At 39.2% G+C, this 27,506-nt stretch overlaps 1 protein-coding gene across 2 annotated transcripts in view; it reads right to left on the bottom strand.

Annotated features, from left to right (window-relative positions):
• Positions 1-4,354: 4,354 nt before the first annotated feature.
• The window catches only part of sema3e (sema domain, immunoglobulin domain (Ig), short basic domain, secreted, (semaphorin) 3E), a 71,593-nt gene continuing 48,441 nt past the window's right edge, over positions 4,355-27,506 (bottom strand). Inside the window, exons 5-17 of one of the 2 annotated variants that reach the window (XM_022679581.2) lie at positions 27,403-27,496; positions 26,452-26,568; positions 21,856-21,998; positions 20,494-20,608; positions 18,868-18,937; positions 18,043-18,187; positions 14,012-14,234; positions 13,812-13,903; positions 13,682-13,723; positions 12,264-12,430; positions 10,534-10,601; positions 9,995-10,122; positions 4,355-6,901 (exon numbers count right to left, since the gene is read on the bottom strand). In XM_022679581.2, the coding sequence (XP_022535302.1) occupies positions 6,467-6,901; positions 9,995-10,122; positions 10,534-10,601; positions 12,264-12,430; positions 13,682-13,723; positions 13,812-13,903; positions 14,012-14,234; positions 18,043-18,187; positions 18,868-18,937; positions 20,494-20,608; positions 21,856-21,998; positions 26,452-26,568; positions 27,403-27,496 (1,839 nt within the window). In that variant the 3' untranslated portion in view covers positions 4,355-6,466. Of the gene's footprint in view, positions 6,902-9,994; positions 10,123-10,533; positions 10,602-12,263; positions 12,431-13,681; positions 13,724-13,811; positions 13,904-14,011; positions 14,235-18,042; positions 18,188-18,867; positions 18,938-20,493; positions 20,609-21,855; positions 21,999-26,451; positions 26,569-27,402; positions 27,500-27,506 lie in introns of both variants that reach the window. The other variant, XM_022679580.2, reaches the window with a different exon arrangement.

Consider the following 27,506-nt stretch of genomic DNA (forward strand, 5'->3'; position numbering starts at 1 on the left):
CCCCCTGACATAAACCAGATCAACTGAGATGGTGATTTGAGGTGAATCTATCTATCTACTTGCTGTGTAAATGTAGCCTATGTTGGGCTGTAATGATGGAGCTGGTTGGAATGATGGTAAAATATGTATTAATCCAATTGAAACACATCCCCACCTTTATTCCACTTAGCCTACATTCTACCCATATGAGCACCTTTTGGCTGAGATATATTTGGAATACCCTTTTGCTAGGACATCTCAGACATGTTCCTCCTTTAAAGAAGTTATTAGGTTGTCAGTACGCCAACGGCTATCTTTTACTAACAATGAGTGCAAACTCAGCCAAGCTCGATAAATTCAACTTTTCCCACAGCCTGGGGGAAGACATGTTTAAACTTGTAAGGTTACATCCTCTGGCAGGGTAATTTCTTTGGAGATCGTCCACTCTGGAGAGTTCAGACCCAACGCAATGGGCTGTACTATTTAGAGCCTCCTGATGCTTTTATTACCTGGATTAGGTGTTTTAGATCATAGATGATACAAATTTGCACTAGGACCAGGATTTACAGGATTTATCTCCTACTCTGCGGCTCCACAGATCAATGTTGGACGTTTAGTCATGGTGCCAGTTGGTTCATGTTTATTGGTTCCAGAATGTCCTATTTTATTGGCATACCTCTCAACAGGGACTAGACAAGCTGTATACTGTATGTGTGGATTTGTACATTTGTATGTACAATGGGTTCAACTTAACCTCCTAGGACCTGGTGTCCACATGTGTGGACTTTACAACACTAAGTTTTGCTCTACAAGGGCCTGATGTCCCCTTATGAGGCCCTTATACTGTTACCTAGTGGTGGCAGAAGAGTTTAACAAGTAACAGTTTTGATTTTGTTTAGAAATTCAAATGAACAGTAAATACAGTAAATGTATTTTACTTTATTATGTCTTTGTGTAGAAGCAGCATTTCAAATGAGCCATATTACTCAAAGGGGCACAATTAATTTCTCAATTGTTGTTTAGGTACAAAAGAAATGTTTTGCACATCATTGTGTTCTATTGAAATATAAAACTAAAGTCTTCATATGTGGACATCATTTTTCTCAGAAACTACATGTAAATCATGTAAAAAAGACAATTCTTTGTTTGTACACTAATCAGGTGCCACTTAGTCCAAATTGCAAAGATAAATAAAAAATGCATGCCATGCAAGAGTTTGGGTCTTAGGAGTTTAAAGTAGCTGAATGCATTTAATGCTTGGACATTAAGTATACACTAATCCAAATGTATCTAATCTCTATGGTCTTATAGCGTAAAGTAGTCAAATTCCAACCAGGCCTGTTGCAACAAGGCAAACGAACCATTTCATTGCCTAGGTCCCAGAACTAGCCTGGGACACAAGAAAAAATGAATGAAATGACAATTTGTGTGTGTTCGTGTTCTGTGGCGGTCAACGCAGGACAGTACAATGGCACTGTTACCAGAAACCCCCCCAAAGGGGGGCACCTTCCACTAGTAGCTATCAATTGGCAACCAACCAAGTTCCTGATTCCTGCAGCTAGCAACATAAGTTCAGCAACTTTAGGAAGAAAAGAAAAAAGGGAGAAAAAAACACAAGAGAGCAGTAAGTGATACTTTACTTTGGAAAATATAGGTCTACAGTATATGTCTTGTACATATATTGTATTTTAGCAGCAGGTAGGCTAGCAATAATAAAAAAAAAATATGAATAATGTTAACTAGAAGAGTGCAACCATTTTTCAAATGGGTGGGGGTTGCTTGGGGTCCCCCAAATGCCTTAAAAACAGCCCTGCTTCCAACAGTAATCTTTTAACATCCAGTTTAAAGGCTTTTCATCAGAAGACTTCCTGCAGGAAAGGAAGGGCGTATTAGAAATGGGTGATGATCATTGCTGTGCGTATTAAGGCTGGTCAGTTATATGGAATTTGCAAAATTAAGGAACATCTGGTTTGAATTAACTGGTGCTAATTACATAAGGAGCTGGCACTGGTTCTAATCAACAACATGAAATATGTTCCAGTCAGCACTAATCATCAACATACTAACTGTAGAAACTATACATTCCACAGCTGAAATAAAGTCCAGATGAGCATTTATATTCATGTTAATATAAAATATTATATAATAAACTGGACTTGACGGGTAGTTATGTGTGGCTGCACAGCACCAGCCATAGAGAAAAAGACCAGATGCTTGCTACACTATACTGGTCAAGGCCTGGTTTACCAGCTTTTTTTAACCACCTTGACCATCGAATCCCGTTTAGACCAACTGCAGCTGTTGGAAGCTGATTTTTCACATTTCAATATAAGACAATACCATGCCGCTTCATACGGCCTTGTACCCCATGTCCATAGTATGAAATGATAATCATGTGGCTCCTTGAGACTGCAAATGACGGCCTTGAGAGCTCCAAAGATGTCTGGAAAAGGAAAATGACAATAATGCTGAGCAGTAGCTTTATACCTTTCTAGGTCAGGTTATTACATTATTGTGAACTTGAAGAATAAAAAAACAGAATGGATTGAATGTGGGAGGCATTATGGTTCAATACTTCTATGTTCTTTGAGACAAAATTCTTTGTCATTGCAAAACTTGCAGCCAGAGTCTTTGCAGTAGAGACCAGAGGCACAGCCAGGGTCATCCACTAATCTGACAGTAATTAAGAAATATTAGCACTGGGTAAACTGAAAGCTGTTGGAAGCAGACGCTGAAAGTGCAAAGATACGAAGTTTAGATAGAAAAGTAAGAAAATTGTCTGTTTACTCATTGAAACAAACAGGAAATGGTGAAGCTCTAGATTGTGGTTGTTTAATTTTTGAAAAACATTATACTCTCCACGTTTTCCACAGTCATGAGTGCAGTTTCAGGTCCTCATATACCATATAGATACAGTTGAATCAATTTGTGATAACTGACTTTAGTATGTTGCCATTGATCATTGATCTTTTAATTGATTATAGTACCATCTATTTGCATACTAACTTAGGACAACTTGTAGATTTGTAGATTTGTAGATTTGCTCTGCCTGCAATCTCCAGTCTCCGGACTACATTGCCCAGAATGCACCACACACTTCTATCACTTCCGTTCTCGATCACATGTCACTGCACACGGCACTTCCAGAAAGCCTATCACCTGAATATTGACAACACCTGCTTTAGGGTATTATGACTATTTAAATTCATACCCTAGAGTCTAACAAGTGCTCCTGTCTTTCCCACACTCATCTCTGCCTGCGATCTCTAGTCTCCGGACTACATTTCCCAGAATGCAGCACACACTGACATCACTCCAGTTCTAGATCACAGGTCACTGCACACTGCACTTCCAGGAAGCTTATCACCTAAATATTGACAACACCTGCTCTAGGCCACTCGTTGCTGAGTAATGACAGTTTATTCTCGTAAAATGCATTTCCCATTGCCTATGCTAGCTTTCTCATTTTTGATCTTGTTTGTATTTATCAAATTTCATTCTTGTCTGCCCTCTGATTCTGCCTTGCCGTGTATGAACTCTGGACTGTAAAAAAAGATGCAGAGCTTTCAGACTTCAAATAATGCAAAGAAAACAAGTTCATATTCATAAAGTTTTAAGAGTTCAGAAATCAATATTTGGTGGAATAACCCTAGTTTTTAATCACAGTTTTCATGTTTTGTGGCATGTTCTCCTCCACCAGTCTTACACACTGCTTTTGGATAATTTTATGCCACTCCTGGTGCAACAATTCAAGCAGTTCAGCTTGGTTTGATGGCTTGTGATCATCCATCTTCCTCTTGATTATATTCTAGAGGTTTTCAATTTGGTAAAATCAAAGAAACTCGTATTTTTTTATGGTCTTTTATATTTTTCTTCCAGAGCTGTATTTTGATTTGCATCTGTGCATGTCTGAGATCTGCTCCACCATGACAGAGCCACAATGTATGTGAGTAAATTCAACTTATCCAGACTTGCAGTTTAGTGCATAATACTTTAGTTATAGTTATGTATGTATTACAGTAAAATGAAAGTACCCAATAAATAATTTTTAGCTGAAATTCATGCCTGTTTTTGCAGGTGTCTAAAATGCACTGAGAGACTGTGAAACAGCAATGCAATTTGGGAAAGGAGGCCTTATTGTGCTTCAAATGGGAGATTATAATTTGCGTCTGCTGGAGAAGGTGGTTGGAAGTTTGAGTGTGCATAGAATTTCACAGTGCATTTGTAAATCACAGTCTACCAAATCCAGATTCCAGCTGTCCTTGCAGAATTCGTATCGGCTTGGCTCATCAAGGTTACTGAATGTGTTACTGATTGCACATCAGAAAAATATGCTGTATGTGATTAAAAACAAAAACATCAAAAAACAGCAAGCTTACACAAGTACTCATGGCGTTTATTGGACTACATGGAAACAGATTTCTACATTGGTATCCATCTCCGAATTACAGAATACATTACACTTATATTAGCATGGAAGTCATAATATCATGAGTCATGAGTATCAGGATGTTGTTTTAGTTCAGTGGTTTATTGGTTATTGTTTTGTATTTGTCTTGTCTTGATTTTGCTGAATCCAAGACTTCATATTCTTCATAATTACAGTATCTGTACATCACGGTTTGCTTTGTAAAGCTGAAAATATGGACCTGTGATGATTTTTTTTTTTACACTCAGTGGTTTTGAAAGCTTATAAACACTACACACCAACGTTAACATACTGTATTTCCAGCTCACACTAACAAGACTCCTAAACCGCTACCAAACACCAACTACAATAATTTAATATAAAATAGTAATAATGATAAACACTGAAAAGAATGTGCGCAGAATGGGTGAGCCTCTCTTTGTGAGCAGGGATTTGGAGGATGAGCAGTAACAGTGCTCGCTCTTTGGGAAGTGATGGGTCATCCTATTCAGGAGGAAAGGATTGTTCTGGAATCCCGAATTCGGGCTGTCAAGCACGGGGAAGTTATTCTGCAGCTTCTCGTGACAGCTCACGTCGTTGCAGACAGAGGCGGTGTCCGCTCGTGTTTTTCACTGTGTGAAATGAAACAGTGTGGTCATTTTGTTTCTGTTATCTCTTCTCACAGCGCCACCCAACCTCGAACTCTGGAGAAGATGCTATATGTCACTGGATGAGCGCCATCAGCATGTGTTGTGATGCTCCTCACTTCAACATCACTTCAACTTTACAACCAAGCACAATGATACACATGTACATCAATTCTTCTCCATCTTCTACACTCTAACTGGTTTTTAAATAGGGATGCACTGAAATGGACAGTATTGAAATGGACATTTAGGCTCAAACTGAATCCAAAGTGTATACTGAGCACGTTTTTTGGAGGTTTTTGTTCATTTTTCTACTGTTTTTTTATGTTTAACGAATTCCAAAGGAATCACTGTTAATGGTATAAAATGTTTGCAGAACATTTAGGGGGTTGAAACTGTAAAAGAACTGTGGAGGAGCCCCTGGTGGTGCTTTAAAGTACCTTCAGGATTTTGTTTTCTTCTAAAAACCTTCCTAAAAGCACCCCTAAATGCGGTTCCTCTACAGTTTCAAATTGAAAAACCCTAAAAGAAACTCATAATGAACAGTGAACATGTATTGATGCTTTGTTTCCAAAGAAAAAGCTAACATTTAAAACTATTTATTGAAAACTAAACATTTTTAATCAAGCCAATAGATATTCAAACAAAACACACTCTTGCTTGTTATTTGGCCAAAAACAGAAAGTGCTTTTAATGCCATTTTTATCGGAATAATTTCGGTTGGCAAATATTTAATGCATCATTATTTCAAACCAATTACAAGATGAGGACCAGATTTCCAGACACAGACTAGTACTGCTAGAACAAATTGACTTTTAAATGGACTTCAAATTAAGTTCAAGATAATGGTTCCCTCTTGACCAAAGGTGAGCAATTCTAGCCGTGGAGGTCCAGATTTCTGCCCAGTTTTGTTCTGTTCCTACTCAACCATACCTGATTTAACTCACCCAATAATTGAGTAGGTCAGGTTTAGGCCAGTAGCTCTGATACAGAAGAAAAATCTAACTATTCAAACTGTGCTGGACTCCAGACTCCATTGCCCACCAATGTTCTTAACAATATACTATAGCTCCCTCAATGGTTCTTGGCCTAAGATGCAAGCATTTAGGAAATCAAGCAATAAACACGTTCTTCACCCTCATGCACATCCTCATTTCTTTAAGATCCATCCACTCAAACAATCTTTAAGAAACCAAACATGGTTCTTCTATGGAATTGTTCCAAAGAACCCTTTATACGGCACCATTATTCCCCTAGAGTGTGTCTAGAAAACCTTCCTTTCTATATGTGATAAGACTAGAACTCATATTACAACATAATTGTAAAAGGGCAGGAAAAGATGTCTGAAGATTGAAGCTGAAAGCATGAGCGCAACCCTCCTGTCTGTAGAATCAGTTCAGGGCATGTCAGTTGTCCCACACCGATGAGATCATCAGTGGTCTTGCGTATGTCTGGGTGCGCGATTTTTCCCGTTAAAGCGCCACTTGGGCTGCAGGCCCTTGAGCTTCTTCCTCTTCCTGTCGGAAGCGCACCACACTCTCTCGCAGTACTGCTCCACCCGCTGGAAGTTACTGTAACCAATCAGCTGCATGAAGTCTTTGTACCAGTGCTTGTTGGCAGGGGATGCAGGCAGGCTGGGGAAAGAGCAGCCTGAAGATCTGAACTGGACATCCCTCTCTTCATGATCTCCTCGATAAAAGAGACTCTCCACCCGTTCCTCCTCTAGGATCTCCAGAGTGACCCTCGCTATGGTCTGGACGAAGCCGTGCTCTTCGGACTGGCACACGTACACACCGGCATCCGCCTTCTTTGTTGTCAGAAACAGCAGACCATGGGGTGTCTGGATGACATGCTCATCACCTTTTATCTGAGAGAGGAAGAGAGAAAAAATAAGAAACATTATAAAATTTACAACTGCATTTAACATTATTCTCAACATACAACTAAATAACATACTGGGGTTGAAACTGAAACACCTGGTTTTGGACCACAATAATTTATTGTCCTGACGGACAGTTCTGGTGGAAACAAGAGAGTTGAGGTGCACATTGTATTCTGCCGTGATTTGGGCAGCCGTGGTTTTATGTTTTTTGGATATAATCCGGGTTAGCACCAGAACATTCCTTTCAGACAGCTTCCTCTTGCATCCACAGTTAATCCTGTTGGATGTGGTTCATCCTACTTGGTGGTATGCTGACTTTACCCTGGATACCGTGGCTCTTGATATATCACAAAGAATTACTGTCTTGGTCACAGATGCACCAGCAAGACGTGCACCAACAATTTGTCCTCTTTTGAACTCATAATGTTGTTTGCATTGCAATATTTTGAGCAAAACTGTGCTCTTACCCTGATAATTGAACCTTCACACTCTGCTCTTACTGGTGCAATGTGCGATTAATAAAGATTGGCCACCAGGCTGCTCCAATCTAGCCATGAAACCTCCCACACTAAAATGACAGGTGTTTCAGTTTCATTGTCCAACCCCTGTAGTAGGGTGCACCAAATATTTGGCAACTGAAATTATTAGGCCAAAATACACCAAAAGTGATTTTTACTGTTTGATAAAGTGGCCAGGGGAGGAAGCACAAGGTAGAAGGTGTTTCTGATAAAGTGGCCAGAGGCGCTGCAGTTTTAGAGGCTCCCAGGTCAGTCCAGCCCTCGCTAGGTCCTTGGTCACTAGGATGGGCCTGTCCCAACCGGTGGCCCTGGCCACTTTAATAGAAACACTGATCTACCTCCTTGTGCTTCCAGTCACTATAGTCACTTTATCAAAATGTAAAGAAATCAATTTCAGTGTTTAGCCAAATAATTTCAATTGGAAGATATTTAGAAACCTGGTCCTCAATGTTTGATTAGGGATGACCGGATTATTTGGCAACCAAACATATTGGACCAAATGTGGTGATTTGGTGATTGGCTGATTAAATAAAACAACTGAATTGTTTTTATTGAACAATATGATGTTCTGTTGGGAGGCCTGCTGGATATTAGATATGTTAAATAAATGTCAAGTTTATTGAGAAAACAGAAAAAAAAGGGTATTATTATTTGGAATTCTTCCATTTGCTAAATGTTTATTTTCTTCGCTTTAGGTTTTGAGTTTTGGCCAAAAATGTTCATTTCAGTGCATTCCTAGAACATATCATGTATTTTTCCATGTACAATTTAAGCTGCTATGTTAGTCATCCTCTACTCTTCTCTATTGGTCAGTTTTTAACCACAGGATTCATATTGGCTGGCTAATTTTTGGTTGTCAGACTCATTTCTACCCTGCAGTGACACTGAGGTGGTATAAAAGCACCAGCAACAGTGCTGCACCTGATCTGCTTACACCAGCACTACATGCACTACATGCCTCTACCTGCCCAGCCATGGTTTGTGATGATCCCTTGATGGATGGGGTAGAATGGGGCTGGTAAATATGACAGCAACAGGTGAGCTATAGTTAGAATTTGTGAACTGGCTGTGTATGATAGATGTGTGCTCTATGTCCAAGTAGACTATATATGTCCAAATATACTGTTCAACACACTACTACTCGCTACCGAATGCAATCAAATCAAGTAGACAACCATTCCTGGACTGTAGAGACAGTTACTCTAACAAAAGCTGGGTAAACTCTGGGCAGGTATCCCAATACTTTTGTAAAGTGTATCTGACCAAAGCCAATGAGTGTACAGGAGGAAGTCAAAAGTCATAGGCGCATGTTCTGGACATAGCCAAAAAAGATAGGCCCCCTCACCCATTACTTGCTGGGGTATTCAGATATGTCATTGTTCCTTTTGGTTTGTGTGTCCATTAGATTTCCAAATTAAAATAATGTAATGCAACTTTTGTGTGCAACTTACTCTATAGAGTCTTTACATTGTAGATTCTTACTGACGACATAAAAACTATGAATGAACACATGTGGAGTTTTATGTACTTAACAAAAAATAAGCTGGCCTCCATAGTCACCGGACCTGAACCCAATCCAGATGGTTTGGGGTGAGCTGAACCACAGAGTGAAGGCAAAGGGGCCAACAAGTGTTAAACACCTCTGAGAACTCCTTCAAGACTGTTGGAAAACCATTTCAGGTGACCACCTCTTGAAGCTCATTGAGAGAATGATGCCAAGAGCAGAGTGCAAAGCAGTAATCAGAGCAAAGGGTGGCTAATTTGAAGAAACTATAATATGGACAGACTAACTGAACATAACCTTTTCGGTTATTTCAGTTATTTTACCTTTTTTTGTTAAGCACATAACTCCACATGTGTTCATTCATAGTTTTGATGCCTTCAGTGAGAATCTACAATGTAAATAGTCATGAACATAAAGAAAACGCATTGAAAAAGGGAAAGTGTGTCCAAACTTTTGGCCTGTACTGTAGGTCATCTAATGCATAATGGCCTGTATACAAGAAATTAAGCAAATCTGATCCTAAAGATGAACCTTAGATTATAGAGTATAAAGTGAGAATCACAGAGAACACTCTCTCTGTAATTATTCATTATATGAGCTTTTGGAACTAGTTGTATACTAAGTGGGCATAAAAAAGCATATAATTCAAATTAATGTACATATACATGAACATACAATAGCTTCTAGTCCATCTTGTACTGACTAAAATGAAAATGTTAATGTGATTTTTTTTTTATATTAGCAAGAAAGGTCCTGGATTTTGTTGATGTTAAAGATTTTAATAGTCTGAGCTTAACATGCATTTTTTTAGTGATTGGGTCAGTTTTAAAATCTACTTGATATTAGTACCACCCCAAGAATACATGTTTCTTAATGGTGTGGACAAGTGGTTTAATGCACATGTATTTTCTGAAACTGGATTCCAAGCAGTACATTCAAGCAATAACAAGTGTCTGAGTCAGTGTAAGATATTCAGTTTTTGTGTAAACTTCCCTTTTATTCTGTAGTAAATAATACTTGTGTGTTTGTGTGTGTGTGTGGTTGAGGGTTCCATACCTCTTCCATATCCAATCCTTTTAATATGTACCAAACGAGCACAGCCTGGAGAGAGCGAGGCCTACACTCTAACAGAGTGCTGTTCTTCTCCACTCCATAAACCAATTTCTCCGACACACTCTGAGCCTCTGTAAAACACACACACACATCCACACACACACACACACACACACACACACACACACACACACACACACACACACACACACACACACACACACATCCACACACACCCACAGAGACACACAGAAACAAACACACAATACTGAGTGATAGATGTTCTGAAGTAGCAGCTCAAATCAGAGAGGATTAGACGGGAAAAACTCAGCTCTGCTGTGTGAAGGGGAAGTCTGTGAACTGAGCAATGAAATAAATGTCTGGCAGACACACTCTCTCTCTCACACACACACACTTTTCTCTCTCCCACACATTATTAGTCATTTTATGGTTTATATTAATAGAGTCTGAGGGCAGATCTGGCCTCAGTTCTCTCGACTCCGGCTGCCGCACTGATCAATCGAGCAAACTGTGGCACGAACCGTTCAGCTGCAGGCCGTTACACTGCTGAACAGCATTGCCGTGGCGGACATCCTGCCTTCTGAATCTCCTGCAGAGAGAGAGAGAGAGAGAGAGAGAGAGAGAGAGAGAGAGAGAGAGAGAGAGAAAGAGAGACAGGTAAGTGGTAAGAACTGAGCCTAACAGAAGCCAACCTTTGTGTCTGACACATTTCATAACACCCTGTTGTTGACTGCAGTGCAAACGAAGCAATAAGTGCAAATGGAGTGAAAAAGGAAGAGAATGAGTGGGGAAAAGAAGCAAGAGGAAAAAAAAACAAAAAGTGAGAGATTTTCACAAACAGAGAAAAGGAGAGCGAGAGATAAAGACAGAAAACAAAAAAGGTAGATAGATATACAGAAAGATATATTGATATTAAAAAAGTGAGAAACAGGAAGATAGGAGGTAGAGAAATAAGAAGAGAGGAGATGGAATATAGTAAAGAGTGACAGAGAACAAAGAGAAAAAGAGGGAAGGGGAAAAGAGAGTGAAAGAGAAAGACATAAAGAATATAAAAGAGAAATATATAAAGAGGGAGAGGGAGAAAAAATACAGTAGAGTGAGAGGGGTTGAGCATAAAGAGAAATAAAGAAAGAAAAACAGTAAGGAACAGAGAGACAGAAACAGGGAGAGAGAGAGAGTGAGAGAGAGAAAAAAAGCCAAAAACAATAGAAACCAAAATTTGTATAAATAAAGTGAGAAAAAGTTAGAGAGGATGGATAGAGGTAAAAAGATGAAGGAAATACAGAAGGAAGAAGGGTGAGGTGAGAAAATGAGAGGGTATGAAGAGAGAGAGAGACGGTGACAGAGAGAGAGATAGAGAAAAAAAGAAAAATAGAGTGAGAGAATCTGGTAGACAGAGGGAAAGAGAAAATAAAGAGAGACAGGTCAAGAGAGGAATAATTTGAGAACAGCTAATCTATTTTGTCATCTTCCTGACGGTGATTGCTGTGACTGCTGCTTAGCTCTGATTATTTGTGATTTTTTTCATCTGGCTGTATGTTCTGAACGAGTGTGTGTGTGTGTGTGTGTGTGTGTGTGTCGGGTATTAGTATGAGTGGGAGGTGTTATCATAAAGCGCTAACGGGTTCAAGCTGAGAGCCGTGCAGTTCGGAACTGACAGAGCTATGGGTTTGATTAGAGAAACACCCAGAGAAAACCTCCACCCTGATGATGAGGGTGAGGCAAACACACACACACACACACACACACACACTCACACACACACTTAGACACTCACTATAACCCTACTCTAGAGTAAGACCTCAGAAAGCCTCTGCGAGTAGCACAAATTCAATAAGCTGTCACATCAGTGTCTGATCAGATGAAGACTACAACTCGTGGACGACCATTGTGCCAGGATTCATCAGTACCAGCACACACACACACACACACAGGCAGGCAGGCGGGCGGGCAGGATGGCACTGTGAGACAGTGAGGCAGAAGGAGATGAGTGGGAGACAGCAGTCAGGCAGGGCGAGACAGCAGGAGGTGAGCTGAGACTTCACACTCTCTCATCACCAGCAGTAGCAGCAGCAGCAGCAGCAGCGTGCCTCCATCAGTCTCTCTAATGGCTGTAATTGAAATCCTCTGAGCTTTTTCTCAGGCTGCAGCACCCAGATCACTGACATTCACAGGTCTACATGTAGAGGTGTGTGTGTGTGTGTGTGACTGGAATGTAAGTGTGTATGTGTGTGTGTGTGTGTGTGTTTACCTTTTGGTGTAAATGCCAGCAGGGTAGTATCTGGAGCAGGTGTGTCCATCCCAGGCACAGTAGGGGTCTCTGGCCAGACAGCAGTCAGCACAGGCTGATCCGTACAGACCACACTGATGCACCCGGACCTGAGCCACGCCCAGCTCTGACCCGACATACAGCTGTTGCTGCAGAGGTGCAAATAGAGCACAGTCAGTGGCATTCTTCCAACACGTGGGCATTATATCAGAATAAATGAATGAATGTCCGAAAAATGAAAATAAAAAATCTATATACAGTATACACTGATCAAGTAAAGCATTATGGCCACCTTCTTTTTTTTTCTATACCTGTTTTTCATCTTTCCTTTCATTTTTTCTTGACTGTGCAGCAATAGATTACAGACAGGTGGAGCAGCTAGATAACAGTGTCTAATAGAGTGGACAGTGAGTGTACACAGTGTTTAAGAACTCCAGCAGCACTGCTTCAGTGTCTGATCCACACAGTATATACAGTCTTCAGCATATTTGTATTATAAGTAGTTTTGCTATTTGTACTGTATCATCTATTTTAGGGCCTCACAACATTTTTTTTATGTTTGTAAGTGTGTTGTAATTTTATAATAAGGTCTTTATTAATGTCAGCGAATAATTAATTGAGATATCCATTTGTAAGTACTGTTATTGTAGTGTCACATTGTTATTAGTAGTAATTTTGCTATATTGCTATTCCATACTGCCACCCCACGCTATCCCTGATTCCCTATGAATAATGGCATGCCAGTATTTAGTAATAATACAATTATATTAAGAATATAATAAGAACTATTTTTTTATGAATTCATCGTTATCATCAAGCTCATCTTCATCTTTTTTTTACCCTTTGAATTAATATTATCTTATTAGTAGCAGAAGTCACAGTAGTAGTACTTAATTAGGATAATTAAAAATCATAGTATGTTTGTAAGCCTTGAAATCTAAACATTAAATAATCATTGCATTCTTCATATTATTCAGAACCATTTCCATAAAGATGGTTATGAAGGCTATCCATAGATACTGTAGGTAATAATATAAACTTTTTAAATGAACTTCACTGAGCAATTTTATCATAAACATCTAGATTTTCCCCCCAAAAATATTTATATATAGATTTTAAATATACTGTAGCACTGAAGTTTAAAACTTCTGCCTGGGATCATTTGACATCTGTGTCTTTTCAGTATGTGATACCTGTACCTGACCCTTTTCTATACATTTTCCATAAACACACATTTGATCATCACTTTTATCTGTTTTCCTAGAATCAAAGCCACATGTCCTAAAATTAGACTGCTCAACACCACCATCTAATGGCCAAGAGAGAAGGTGCAGGATAATATTACTCTAGATAGATCAAACAAGATAAAACAGGAAGGAGACAGATAAAGTGTGTCCTACTCGTTTAGTGGAGATGATGATCTCGGTGATGGTCACTGGCACCTGCGATAAGGAGGATGAAATATGTCTTAATAAACAGAAGTGGCTGCAGTAAATCCAGTATAACACCAAATCCCTGCTGACGATTTACCTTGAACACTTGTAACTCCTCCAGAAGCACTTCCTCAACAGTGTTGGCCTCCTTATTGAAGATGGTGATCACCTTTAATACGACTGAATCATCTGAGAAGAAGATGGAGGTAGATGATGAAGGAATCAGTAAATAAATGACTGTAAACTAACTAGATCACTGCAGATCACATGCAGATCAACAGGAATAACAGACAGTACCTGTCCCAATGAAGAGGACATTATAATGCCCATCCTCTGCCTCCACTCTGTCCACTGCCAGCTCAGTCAGTCTGCGTCTTCCATCAGTGTCCAGCAGAATGGGCCTTCTGTGGACCGGCTGCACTGACTGGAACATGAGGGGATGCGAACGCACAAATCGCAGAACCTCATCTGGGTATTCTTTAGAACTGGAGAATTGACCCCCATTAATCTTACTGGCACACTGAGAGAAAGAGAGAGAGAAAGAGGGAGAGAGAGAGAGAGAGAGAGAGAGAGAGAGAGAGAGAGAGAGAGAAGAAATATTCATTTTCATGACTGTAAAGGATTTCATGGTCTAACTGTCACAATAATCCTAAACCTGACCATGCTATATATTATATTTTTTATATATTAGATTTACACTACAGTCGTTACTAATGCACTTTAGAATATGCTTGGTGTACACTCATCCTCAAAAAAATAGGATCCCACTTTTTTTTGTCTAGTTACTATGTAGTTACACATTAACAATTCATGTAATAACAGTGTAACTACTGGTGAAGAACACACTGTGTCAAGATTGATTACAGTTTTACAGGTTCTGTAATAAAACTAGTTGGACATAGTTGTCAGGTGCAGCAAGGAGAGAATGTGAATATATTTTTTAACAGAAAAATGAAAACAAAACAACAAACAATAAACCAAAACTTAAACAACAAGGAAACAAGGAGTACACTTGAGACAAAGAAACATGCAACCTGAACTAACAAAAAAATGTACATGAACTGACAAACTAACATGGGAAAACAAAGGGCTGTTTAAACACGAAAAAAGAAGGTAACAGGAAACACCTGGGAACAAGTAATAAGGTGGTGGAGATACAAATGAACACAGGTGGGAGCACTGAAGACTTAGGTGGAGACAAGCAGAACTCAAAAGAACAGGAGGGCAAACACAACACACAGAGACAGACAGGATTGGAACGTGACAATAGTAGAATATTTTCTCCCACTTTCACATAATGAAATCTGAATAATGATAGTATTAGTATTGGAAAACAATCACAGCCTTAATTACATACCAGACAAGAGCTGCTGGAGAAAAATAAATGTATTTACTTATTCCAAACTCACTTTTATATGACACATGTAATTACACCTGCTCAATTACATGTGTGGGTACACTCACCTTATTACACACACACAGATTGCGAAAATTGATTCATGTGAGTAATTACATAGCCTGTATAACTGTAATAAATCTGCACCAATACATACTTTAACAGTAGTTAGTAGGTTTCCTTATTGTGACGTCACAATAAGAAAGTAAGTAATTCAAATGGCCTATAAAAGCATATGATTCTTGACCAAAAAATATTTTTTGAAATAGATTGATGTTTTATTTATTGTTTTTACCTATTTTAGTGATCTATTGCACATCGCTCAGTTGGATTTAGGGCGTAACGGTGTGTCTTAGGTATATCGCGAGGGAGCAAAAAATACACCTTGTGTGGCTCAAAATGTGCAAAAGCTATGAATTAATTCTCTTAATTAATGATGGGTGTATTTTGGGTATAACGTGAAAATCATTCCCTTTAAGCCCTCGATGTACTCCTAAACTCTGTCTATGCTGTTGATGGGGTTTAAGATAGCAGTGAGCATTGTGACGCACCTTTCGCAGACTAGGGCTCTTAAAGTGTTAATAGGGGCAAGCCAAAAAAAAAAAGAGTGTTGCATAGCATGTCCTGTTTAAAGGGATAGTTCGGTATTTTTGACATGAGTCTGTATGGCATCATCATAACCAGTGTCGTGCATCCACACTGACTTACCCCCCACAGCGTCCTGTGAGCCGAGTTCTTGTCCAGTTTAGGTCAAAGCGAAAGTAGTCCGGCATGTTTGCTGGGGTCAGGAAAATAACTCCTTTTTCTTCCCAAAGCAGTACGTGTTCAAAAGAGTGATTTATTTACATCACAAAAAACTAACCCTGCAAAAGTCACGCCTCGTAAATCACTTGGGTCCTACTTTCTCTCATTTCGTATCAGTGCGCGTCATTCTGACAGCAAGCTGCGCACGCGTCCACTTGTTCTGTGTTTTGGCAGTGCTTAGCAGCTGTGTTCAGACTAGCAACGCAAACGAGCTAACTTTAGGGAGAAGTCTACAAGCTTTGTAAACACATATATATATATATATATATATATATATATATATATATATATATATATATATATATATATAGCTAGGTGTGTGTGTGTGTGTGTGTTAAAATGGTGCGGACTTGTGACTATCCAGGCTGTAGCAACAAAGATGTGGCTGATCCTCCGCAGAGTTTTCATCGTTTTCCTGTGACCGATGTTGCTCTGAGGAAACTTTGGGTACTAGCGCTGGGCATCCATGTGGACACAAAAGTGGAAAAAAATAAAAAAGCTTCGTGTTTGCAGTGCGCACTTCAGCGATGATGACTTTTTATCCACATGTCCTGCACAACGACAGATGAAGAAACGGATTCTGAAGAAATCTGCTGTCCCTGCACCCCAGGTAAATAAAACTGTAGCCTACCAATGTTCTCTACAGCATTCGCTCATAGCGTAAAAAAAGTTCTCAACACACCAGCATTCAGGAGTGCAGGGAAGTCACTGTTGTTTGTGATGCAAGCAGCTGCCCCGCTGACATCCTCATCAATGGATAGGTCTTGTATCTCGGGCATAACTAAGTCCCACTCGTGGCAACAGTAGCATTCCACCTCGGTCTGCATTATTTCGCACTTGAAACAAGTGCACCAGGATTTGTCGGCCACCCTGGGTATCGCAGCTCCAGCAGTGGCTCCAGTTTCATCTTCCACCACTTCTCTGTCCACCCTCTCTCTTTCTGCCCGATCTAATTCCATTTGGCGAAGTTCAACATCTGTATACTCGGGTTCATAAAGATATCCCCGTGGCTCTGAGCGGTGATCAATGTTTTCCTCGTCACTCTCGTAGTCAGATATGTTCTCGAGGCGAGAAGTAAACAAAGCAACCCAAACACGTAGGCTAGCTGTCAGGTTGCAGCGCTGCGCGCATTGATATGGAACGAGAGAAAGTAGGACCCAAGTGATTTACGAGGCGTGACTTTTGCAGGGTTAGTTTTTTGTGATGTAAATAAATCACTCTTTTGAACACGTACTGCTTTGGGAAGAAAAAGGAGTTATTTTCCTGACCCCAGCAAACATGCCGGACTACTTTCGCTTTGACCTAAACTGGACAAGAACTCGGCTCACAGGACGCTGTGGGGGGTAAGTCAGTGTGGATGCACGACACTGGTTATGATGATGCCATACAGACTCATGTCAAAAATACCGAACTATCCCTTTAAGCTGTATGGGATGGATTGTTACAGAACTCCATTAAGAACCTCTACAACTCCATGTTGAGATGTCTGGCATGTTGTGTTACACAAAACAGCTTGATAAATATGACTAAATGTTGCCTATTTGTCCCAACTTGTAATTATTTATTGTTTCTGTTTTTCTATTGTTTTTTTACGTATTTTTCTTCCCAGTATCATTGCAATCTGACACTTTCTTCAGGGTGCAACTATTTTTGATGGGCAACAGCAAGCAATGGCTGAAAACTGCAACTTCTAAGCTACGGATCTGAAATTGTCTCTTTTTTTAAAGGTCAGAATACACTCTTACACACACTCACAGCTCCTAATCCCCCAGTGTATTACCTGTGGGCTTTAAAAATATACAGCCTCAAACCCTGTACTTTTTTTTTTTGCTGTTTACCTCTGTTTTAGAAAGTTTGGGGACTGCAAGAACCTGACACAGATCTTTGATGCTGCTCACATCATTCTGAAAATAGACCTGCAAAGTTCTGCCTCTCTCTGGGGACGAGATCTAACACAGAGCAGCTTTCTGACAGCTTTCTGTAAACTCAGTGTGAGAAAAACAACACCGTATTCCGTTTCCATTGGGTGGTCCAGGCTATGACACCGCAGTGCTGCCTGATACACTGTGACGAATGGCCACCTTTAAAAAAGCGTACAGCTGTTAGACCGCTTTAAAGTGTAACTCACAGATCCAGGGCGAGGGTACGGCACTTTCCCTTCGTACACACTCCAGTGGTGGTCCGAGCGCTCTCGGTGCGCAAATGGGCCGTTAAATACTGCACGGATTTCCTCCATGCTGTACATACACACCGCATAACCTTTAAACACAGCACTGTGGAGGAAAAGTGGAGAAAGAGGGGTGTTAAAGGAGTAGTTCATTCAAAAACAGATTACGCTGGAGGGAAATAGATCTTGTTGGCTTAATATACAGTAACTGGTGGTTAGCATTCTCAACTGGTGGCTACCAGACTCAACCAGACTTTAATTCAGATGAAATTTCATATTTTTTTCATATTTTCTTGTTGTAAAAACTACTACAGCCACTAAAAGCTATTAAAAACAGAGAGTTTATGTATCACATTGTGTTTTTATATATAAAATATCAGGAAATACTTAAATTAACAGTCTACTCTTGTAATTTTAACCATTTTAAATGGGCAGTCTTCATACTTTTAGATTGTTTTTTGACTGTTGCCCTCAAAATATTCTTTGATCAATGCCATTGAACCAATGACATTAAACCTGGACCTTTAACCAAGTCTGTTCCTAAACTATCAGGTGACCAATCAGGTACATCAGCTGTTCTGTAGTTCATATTTCCATTGATTTCAAAACCCAGGAATCCTAAAACTGGATGCAAGGTCCAGGTTTAAAGAATAGAATACCCAATGGTTCTTATTCAGTTCCATAAAAAAAAAAAAAAACGATATGCGAATGATATGTGAAATGATACAAAACTTATTTCCCCAAATCTGATGGTTCACCATTATATCACTATTATTTTGGACTAACCTGGTCGTGCTGAACAAGCCAAAGATTTCAGGATTCTTCTCATCCTTCTTCTTCAGCACAAACACATCCTCTGTTCACACACAAAAAAAAATTATTATTTAGTATCATTATTTATTGATTTCTTAGCTGTGAACCTATGTACACAATTTACAGCTACATAATTTCATGCACTGCCTGGGTGCTTATAACACAACATCATTTTAAAGCACATGTATAACTCACTGCGAGAGCTAGATAGAAAATAAGACCTTCATGATGGGGTAAGTTGTATCACAGTGCTACAATTAACTATATATATGAAAACACTGACAGTTTAACACTGACTCACTTTAACTTGCATGTACTGTTCTGTACATGTGCTGCATGTATGAATTAGTATTTGTATTATTTCTTCATCAGGTATTATCAGCTGATATTAATGGGCTGTTGGACCTAAGGTACACTAAATCTTATGCTATTTCATTAAAAGTATTTCTGTTGGCCAATTATTCATGACATGTTGCAAGATTCACATTTGGTCAATTATCAAAAGACAGAAAAAATGGAGATACTGGGTATTGGTGGGACAGGTTTTGACACACTCCTTCTTATTTAATGTTTTTTCCTATTATTTTTTATTATTTTCTACATTGTAGATTCATATTAAAGAAATCAAAAATCAAAGAGGTGCTGATCTCTTATTAACTCCTCCCAAAACTACCTAACTGCATATGTGTTCCTTCATAGTTTGTAAGTCTTGAATGTGTATTCAAACTATTAACTGGTATTGTATTCTGAAACTTGCTCAGATCTCAGCTTGGACCAAATGAATTAAATTGTGTTTTGCTCTATCAAACCAGATCAGTAGAAAAAAAAAGTCTACAATGAATAAAAATAACAAAGGTAAAAAGTATTTTCTACTTCAGCGAAGTTACTGTTTCACAAAGCTCTGTAGTGATATGCCATAATATGCAGGTCTATTGTGTTGAACATCCATCAGAGAGACTGTACTCTGTGCTGAGAGGATTTTGCTTCTATTCATACATCACTACAGGTGGGACACATTTGCCATGTGTTTGATTTTCCACAGCCCAGCAGGGCTACAATATGAATATACAATCTGAAAGGCTGCGTAACTATAGCTGCTACTGCAAGCCTGCAATGAAGGAGTGTTTCTCGCTCGGGAGCAGCACTGCTTTTCCTCTAGCTCACTTTCTGCATGCTGATGAGGTTCCTCTGCTTTTATCAAGCCAATCATGTAGCCACATGTTACCTCTGGCAATAATCCAGCTTTCCATATAGACACACTCGCAAAAACACCAACTGTGATTTCTTCTAAATGCGAGCCGATATTTCTAGCGTGCTCGCTGCCTTGGGCTCAAGCCGTCTATAATGGATCTTAACAATTGGCATATTTTACAGGCTGCATTCTCAGACTCGCGCTGTGTGGAATAATGTGTCGAAGCAGTTTGGAAGAATGATTTCAGAAATTCACCGAAATGTTAAAGGAGACAAGATAGCCACCTGTCGTTCAAATGGAGGGAAAAGCAAAAAGGCAGAAAGAAAAGTGTTGCATAAGCGTAGAGAACAGGATAGAGAAAAGAAGACTGGAAGTGAGAAACTGCCACAAAATATAACCCTTCTTACCCAGCTCATCAAAGTGTGTGTCAATGCCATTAGGTCCTGCCACGGAGCAGATCAAACGAGCCTTCAGGAAGGAGCTCCACTTGTTCACCAGCATCCGCTGACCACCCTGGTCATTCTAAGAGAACAGATCATTTTAACTGTTTAAACACATATCCTGCATTGAATGTGGATGTGATTTTTGCTTGAGTCACTTTTGTTCGTTCGAATGGTCAATTTAAGCCAGACACCACCAGTCGTAATCATTACCACCAACTGCACTGCACTGCACTGTACTGTCCACTGTGGGTCCAGTACTTTCTGATGTTTTGTTAATTAAATTATACCTGTGCTTACGTCCATCCTCTCATTAACAGACAAATGACTGTATTATTTGTCTCCCCTAAATAATAGGTATCATCTTTAACACATTCAATCAGATATGCTTTTATTTACTCAAAAGAAATCTCTCAATCTCAATCTTCAGAAACTATAGTATACGGGACATTCCAGGATTTTGGTACATTTCCTGTCCCACCATTTAAATTTCAAATGTACGTATCCAAAATATCTAAATGACTATTTTTTTGTGAAAAATGTACTTGTTATAAGACAAACTGTACAATTTGGTGGAACAATAAGCTCCTTAGATATTATTCAAAAGACCGAATACCTTTGGACCACCTCAAAAAATGTCCGTTTTCTCTTGTCCCACACATTGGGTGACCAACTCCTTTGGCAAATTTAACAATTAAAATAAGCTCTAAATAAATGACTTCCTCTTGTATATTGTTGATATGCATCTCCTTTACTTTTGAAAAAACTTTGGTCTACATTGTATTGCATGTTACAGTTTTTATGCTATTAAGTTGTGTCCCACAACATGCGCGCAACCCTGTTACCATAAGGAATTTTACCTGGCAGAGAAAGAGTTAAAAATATTGGTCTACAGGCACAAAGGAAGTTACATCACAGGGACATTTTCTGCCCACATGGCAAAACCAAGAGTGGAGAAGTGCTCTAACAATTTTCAAGTTTTTTTTCCAAATATGTTTGTGTGTGTCACTCAGTGAACATTTTACAGTTAGCATCTGTTCCTGGGGTAAACCACAACTTAGCCTAGATTTGCAACCCTGTTACTCGCAACCCTGTTACTGTAAGTTACCAAATATATTGCATAATCTAATAAAAAAAAAACTGCTTTGATACCTGAGCTTGACGAATCAAACTTTTTGATAGTCTATTACCTGTATTTAATAAATATATGATTAAAAATGATCAAATTGAAGATCAAATTTTCAGAAGTGACCACCCCTGAAATGTACCAAAATCCTGGAATGTCCCATACTTTAATTTTACATCTCATGACAAATATGTGATACTCACAGCGCACACCCTGGCCACTCTGCTGTACACTGCTTTATGTCCACCTTCTGTGTTGGGCACTCTCTCAGTGAAGAAGAAGTAGACTTTGTCGTCTGCAGGGTCGTCATTATCAGGGATCGCCACAGATCCTACAAATTTGGGCTCTGAGGAAACATTCAAGCATAAAGACGTGACGATACTAAGTGCTGCATGCTATTATATACTATGACATGTCTCTCCAAACCATCACTGATTGTGGAAACTTCATACAAGACCTCAAGCAGCTTGAACTGTGTGTCCCTCAACTCTTCCTCCAGACTCTGCTCCCTTGATTTCCAAATGAAATGCAGAAGTTACTGATGGTCAGTGATGGTTTGGAGAATCATTTGTCATCTGCTGGTGTTGGTCCACTGTGTTAAATCAAGTCCACAGTCAGTTCAGAGTTTTCCTAGAAAATCTTACAGCATGTCATGCTTCCCTTTGCTACTGACAACTTTTATGGAGATGCAGATTTCATTTTCCAGCAGGACTTGGCACACTGTCCACACTGCCAAAAGTACCAATTGGTCTTATATAATATTCTAATTTCCTGGGACAATGATTTTTGGGTTTTCATTGGCTGTAAGCCATAATCATCAAATAAAAGAAATAGATGCTTAGAATCAATCACTCTGTGTGCAATACATCTATATAATATGAGTTTCACATTTTTAACTAAATAACCGAATAAAATAATTTTGTTAATGATATTTAATTTTTTTTTGAGAAGCACTAGTATATACTCACATTTATAAAGTTTATGTGATTCCATCAACTCCTTATTAATGCATTATTTTGTCAGTAAGCATTTATAGAGTTATATACAGTACATTTAATTAAATTATACCATCTATCTAAATGACTATGCACTAAATCTACTAATGCTCTTTCTTGCCTTTTTTTGGAACATCAGTGATGGTGCGTCTTAGCCAGAGGGTGTGAAGCTCTGATCTTCTTCTGACAGTGTGTGGGAAGCAGTTATTAGCATCTCACTGTTGCAGCCCAGACTGAAAACACTTAACACTCAGTTAACACCTTTTTAGAATATTTGCAGGCCTTGGCCTCGGTTTAAATGTTTTGCACACACCCCCACACATGTACACACAGGATAGTGATTTCCATGGAGCTGCGAGGCCTCTGTTTTTGCATTGGTGTATGACAGAGTGGTGGGCCTCAGTGGGTCTGCTTTTGAATGTGTTTGCCTGTGTTTGACCAGGTCTGAATGGCTTTGAATGGGTGTGTGTGAGGCAGAGTGGGCATAGATGGATGGTGCCTGTCACAGATGCCTTTCTGTCTGCCTGTATGATTAATGGCCAAACAGTAGGGGGCTTAGGCTACAACAGCCCCCCCTGCAGGTACTGACTATGCTTCTTTATGCTAAGACACACATACTGTCTTGATGTGGTAGACACATGTATGCATTTAAGGACAGACAGGCAGACAGGTATACAAAAAATAGATATATTATATCTACAGGTGCATCTCAAAAAATTAAAATGTGAAACTCATGTTATATAGATGTATTCCACACAGAGTGATACATTTTAAGCGTTTGTCTCTTTTATTGTTGATGATTATGGTTAACAGCCAATAAAATCCTGAACATCAGTGTTTTAGAAAATTTGAATATTATATAAGACCAATTGGTACTTTTGGCAGTGTGGGCAGTGTGCCAGGTCCTGCTGGAAAATGAAATCTGCAGCTCAATTAAAGTTGTCAGCAGAGGGAAGCATGAAGTGCTGTATAATTTTCTGAAAAAAGAAAAAAACACTGCATTGACTTTGGAGTTGATAAAACACAGAGGATCAACACCAGCAGATGACATGGCTCTCCAAACCATCACTGATCATCAGTAAATTTTGCATTTCATTTGGAAATCAAGGGACCAGAGTCTGGAAGAAAAAATGAAGCGTCATAATGTCCAAGCTGCTTGAGATCTATTGTGAAGTTTCCATAATCAATGATGGTTTGGATATATATTATATCTATATCTATATACACTGAATTGTGGAAGAAATTGTTGCAAAAATAATTTTGATATGGGATTGTAGAGGTTCCTAATGGTGTTAATAAAACATCCACTAAGATACCACAAATTTTCAAGTGTGAATAGGTTTGGTGATGTGGTTGGCCATGATATAGTATCTATGTCTTTAAGACATGCTCTTAGAAGTACAGCACTATGTGGACGAGCATTATCCTGTTGGAATAGCGCAGGACATAGAGTTTTGAGTAAAGAATTAAGAATAGGTAGCGCAACTGTTAGCAGGACCTCAGTAACATAAGTATAAAGCTGCCACTATAAATTCCTGGTACTATAAAATATATTTTCCCTGCATTCCTGAGTTTCAGATGGTAAAGGTATTATCATCTCAGCTCAAGTGCACTCTGCTAAAGCTCTAGGCTACTGTGCGGCAGTAAAAAAAATAAGGGAGGTTTATATATTTGGAGCTGACCACTAAATAAACTCCCAGCATGACACTGCTGCCCCCCTGCACTGTGCTCAGAACGGACCCTAACTCAATCAGCTTCTGACCTGAGCAGTAATGTTGATTGATGACTGGAGGTGATTTAATACTGTGTGCACTCTCCTGCTCTTAAGATCTGTGGGGCTGAGGGAGCTGGTTTTGCTCAGCGTAGCGTAGCATGGTGTGTTCTTCTATGACAGGAGTTGCCCAACTGAGCTTCAGGAGATGCAGCCTCCTGCAGAGTCCAGCTCCATGCCTAATCCACCACACCTGCCTGTAATAATCAGATAGTTCCAAAGACTTGCCTTATCTACAAGGTCAGCTGGGTTAAATTAGGGTCTTGACCACTCAGAATTAAAGGCACATCTTCAGAGCTGGGGTCCTCTCATTTATGGCACTGGGTTACTTTTCGGGTTTAGAGTTTTCTCTACTATAACTAGCACAGTTTAATTTAAATGGTTGAATATTGAGTCAGAATTAGGATTACATGGTTTTGCTTTAAAATGAATGTGATTAATGTTCAATTTTGGCTTAATGTTAAATCCAATTTAAAGCTGGAACCATAATATTTCATTAAGTATGCAATTTCCAAGCACAGCATATGCTTGACAGTTACATTTACAATGAACTGTTGATACGCCAAATGTTTCCTCACTACCATATACTACCCATAGTTTCTTATACTAGTATTTACTCCCCAAACTCTCCTATATTCCATATATTTCTGCTGTACTGCCTACAACACTCAGTACTCCTGATATGTCCCTATATTAACTGTACTACCTTATTCACTTCATAGTACCCTATCCTATACATCCCTATATTTCTCTTTGCTACCCTATACTACCTATAGTTTCTGATACTAGTTTTCATTTCCCATACCCCTCTATAGTCCATATATTTCTGTTGTACTGCCTGCAAAACCCAGTACTCCTGATATTACCCTACTGCATATTACCTGTACTACCTTATAATCCTTCCCTATAATTTCCTTTACTACCCTATACTACCTATAATTTCATATACTACCTTTTCTTCCCCATACCCCCTATATTCCATACATTACTGCTGTACTGCCTATCTTATTCAATAGTCCTAATATTACCCTACTGTGTATTACCTGTACTACCTTATAGTCCCTATATTACTCTACACTTACTTCCCTTTACTACCCTATACAACGTAGGTTCCTATACTACTTTTTACTCCCCATACTCCCGTATATTCCATATATTACTGCTGTACTGTCTGCAATACCCAGTATTCCTGATATTACCCCATGTTAATATACTTCCCTATACTTCCTCACACTATGCTATACAACCTATAGTGACCTATACTATTTTTTACTATCCATACCCCCTATATTCCATGCTCTATATTACTGCTGTACTGCCTTTAATATCAGTACTCCTGATTTTACCCTATATTCCCTGCACTTCCTTATACTCCATATACTACCCTATATTATTATTCCCTATACTTCCCTTTACTACCTATAGTTTCCTATGTGCATAGGTTTCCTATAGAAGATGGTAGCACATCTGCATTGCATTGACATGTGGCTTTTTTGTGAGATACAGCTTAATATGGATTTGTGGATTATATAGATTTCTAGCAGTGTTACTACCTGTTTTTAATGCAGTGCCATCTGAGGGCCTAAAGATCACCAGCATCTAGTATTGATTGTTGGCATTGCTTGGGAATGTTACATAGAAGAACATGTTTTAAAAAATGTTCTACAGTTGTTTGACACAGTTTTTTTCCTGATTGATGAACATCTTCCCATATTTGCTTCGGAGAGACTTTGCTTCGTTAACAATCTCTTTTTATACCCAGTCATTTGAGTAAGGTTCAAGTTGCTTTCAATTATTTTTTTTAGTACTATTTACTTTTAAAGCCTTTTATTGCACCACCCCAACATTTTTTTTAGATGTGTTGCTGCCATCAGTTACTAATTGGGTTTTTCGCATGTTCAATGATAAAATGTCTTACTTTCAACTTCCGGTGTTGAAAAATCTCACATCTGTGAGAGTTTTATACATATTTTACCACTTTTATTGTACAATTAAAGTTCAAGTGCTGTATTTAGCATTGTTTTTTTTCTCACCATTTAGCTGCTCCCGATCACCCACTTCAGTTCTGGTGTAGCCGTGATTGCCTAGGCGATACAGCGCTGCATCATTCTCCCAGTAATCAGTGTACAGACCTACAAACAGCTGCCCTCCTGTTGACAAAAATAAAGAAAAAACATAAAGTTACATAACTTGAAAAATGATTCTTGGTACTTGTTCTATTACAGTATTTGGTTTAAATCTTTATTTGATGTTCTAAACAATGGCCCATATTAGGCATTTAATGAAAGCTGATCAGATCAATTATCTTATTTTAAGATGTTTGATAAATGATGCCCAATGTAGGGTGAGTTAATTACTGTACACTCCACGGTGTTGATGTGTTGTTCTCTAATATGCCACTAGGTGGCAGCTGAAGAACAACTATTGAAAACAATAATCATTTCCCCTTTTTTCTCTGAGTCAATCAGAAACTGTATCAGGACAGAACCATCACAACAACACATCATTAGAACTATTAATTTAGTATCTGAATCAGCAGAGTAAGAGAGTAAATGATACAGGTCTAAAGGCTTAAGTCTGCTGAGAGCCACAGGATTAATGATCCAGAAAAGGCCTTTCTAACTGTCTGTAGAGGAGAGAAGAGAAGAGAAGCTGCTCAAAAGTCAGCCCACACTTCAATTCTCGCTGCTAAATCACTCAAATCCCTGTCTTAATCTGGGCGGTCTGATTGAGTGAGCTGATGGATTTGACTTGAAGTGTTCTGTGAGTCAGTCAGGGGAGGTGGAGATCCTGAATAGCTGAATAGCGTTCATACCGACTGCCTGAGGCTGCAAACACACAGCTCTCTTTGTGGAACAAAAGCCAACTCACACACACACACACACACACACACACACACACACACTTTGAAAGGAGATCGACTGAGAGGAGAGAGAGAGAGAGAGAGAGAGAGAGTTTGCATGTCAGTGTTTGTGAATGCTTACTGGACACAGTGGAGATTGTGGGGCTGTTGGGATGGAAGGGAGATTTGCCTCTGCCGCTCTCAATGTGTTCAGACTCCAGACGAAACACTTTATCCTGCTGAAAC

This window comes from Astyanax mexicanus, chromosome 9 (genome assembly GCF_023375975.1).
Source record: "Astyanax mexicanus isolate ESR-SI-001 chromosome 9, AstMex3_surface, whole genome shotgun sequence".
Lineage (NCBI taxonomy): Eukaryota > Metazoa > Chordata > Actinopteri > Characiformes > Acestrorhamphidae > Astyanax > Astyanax mexicanus.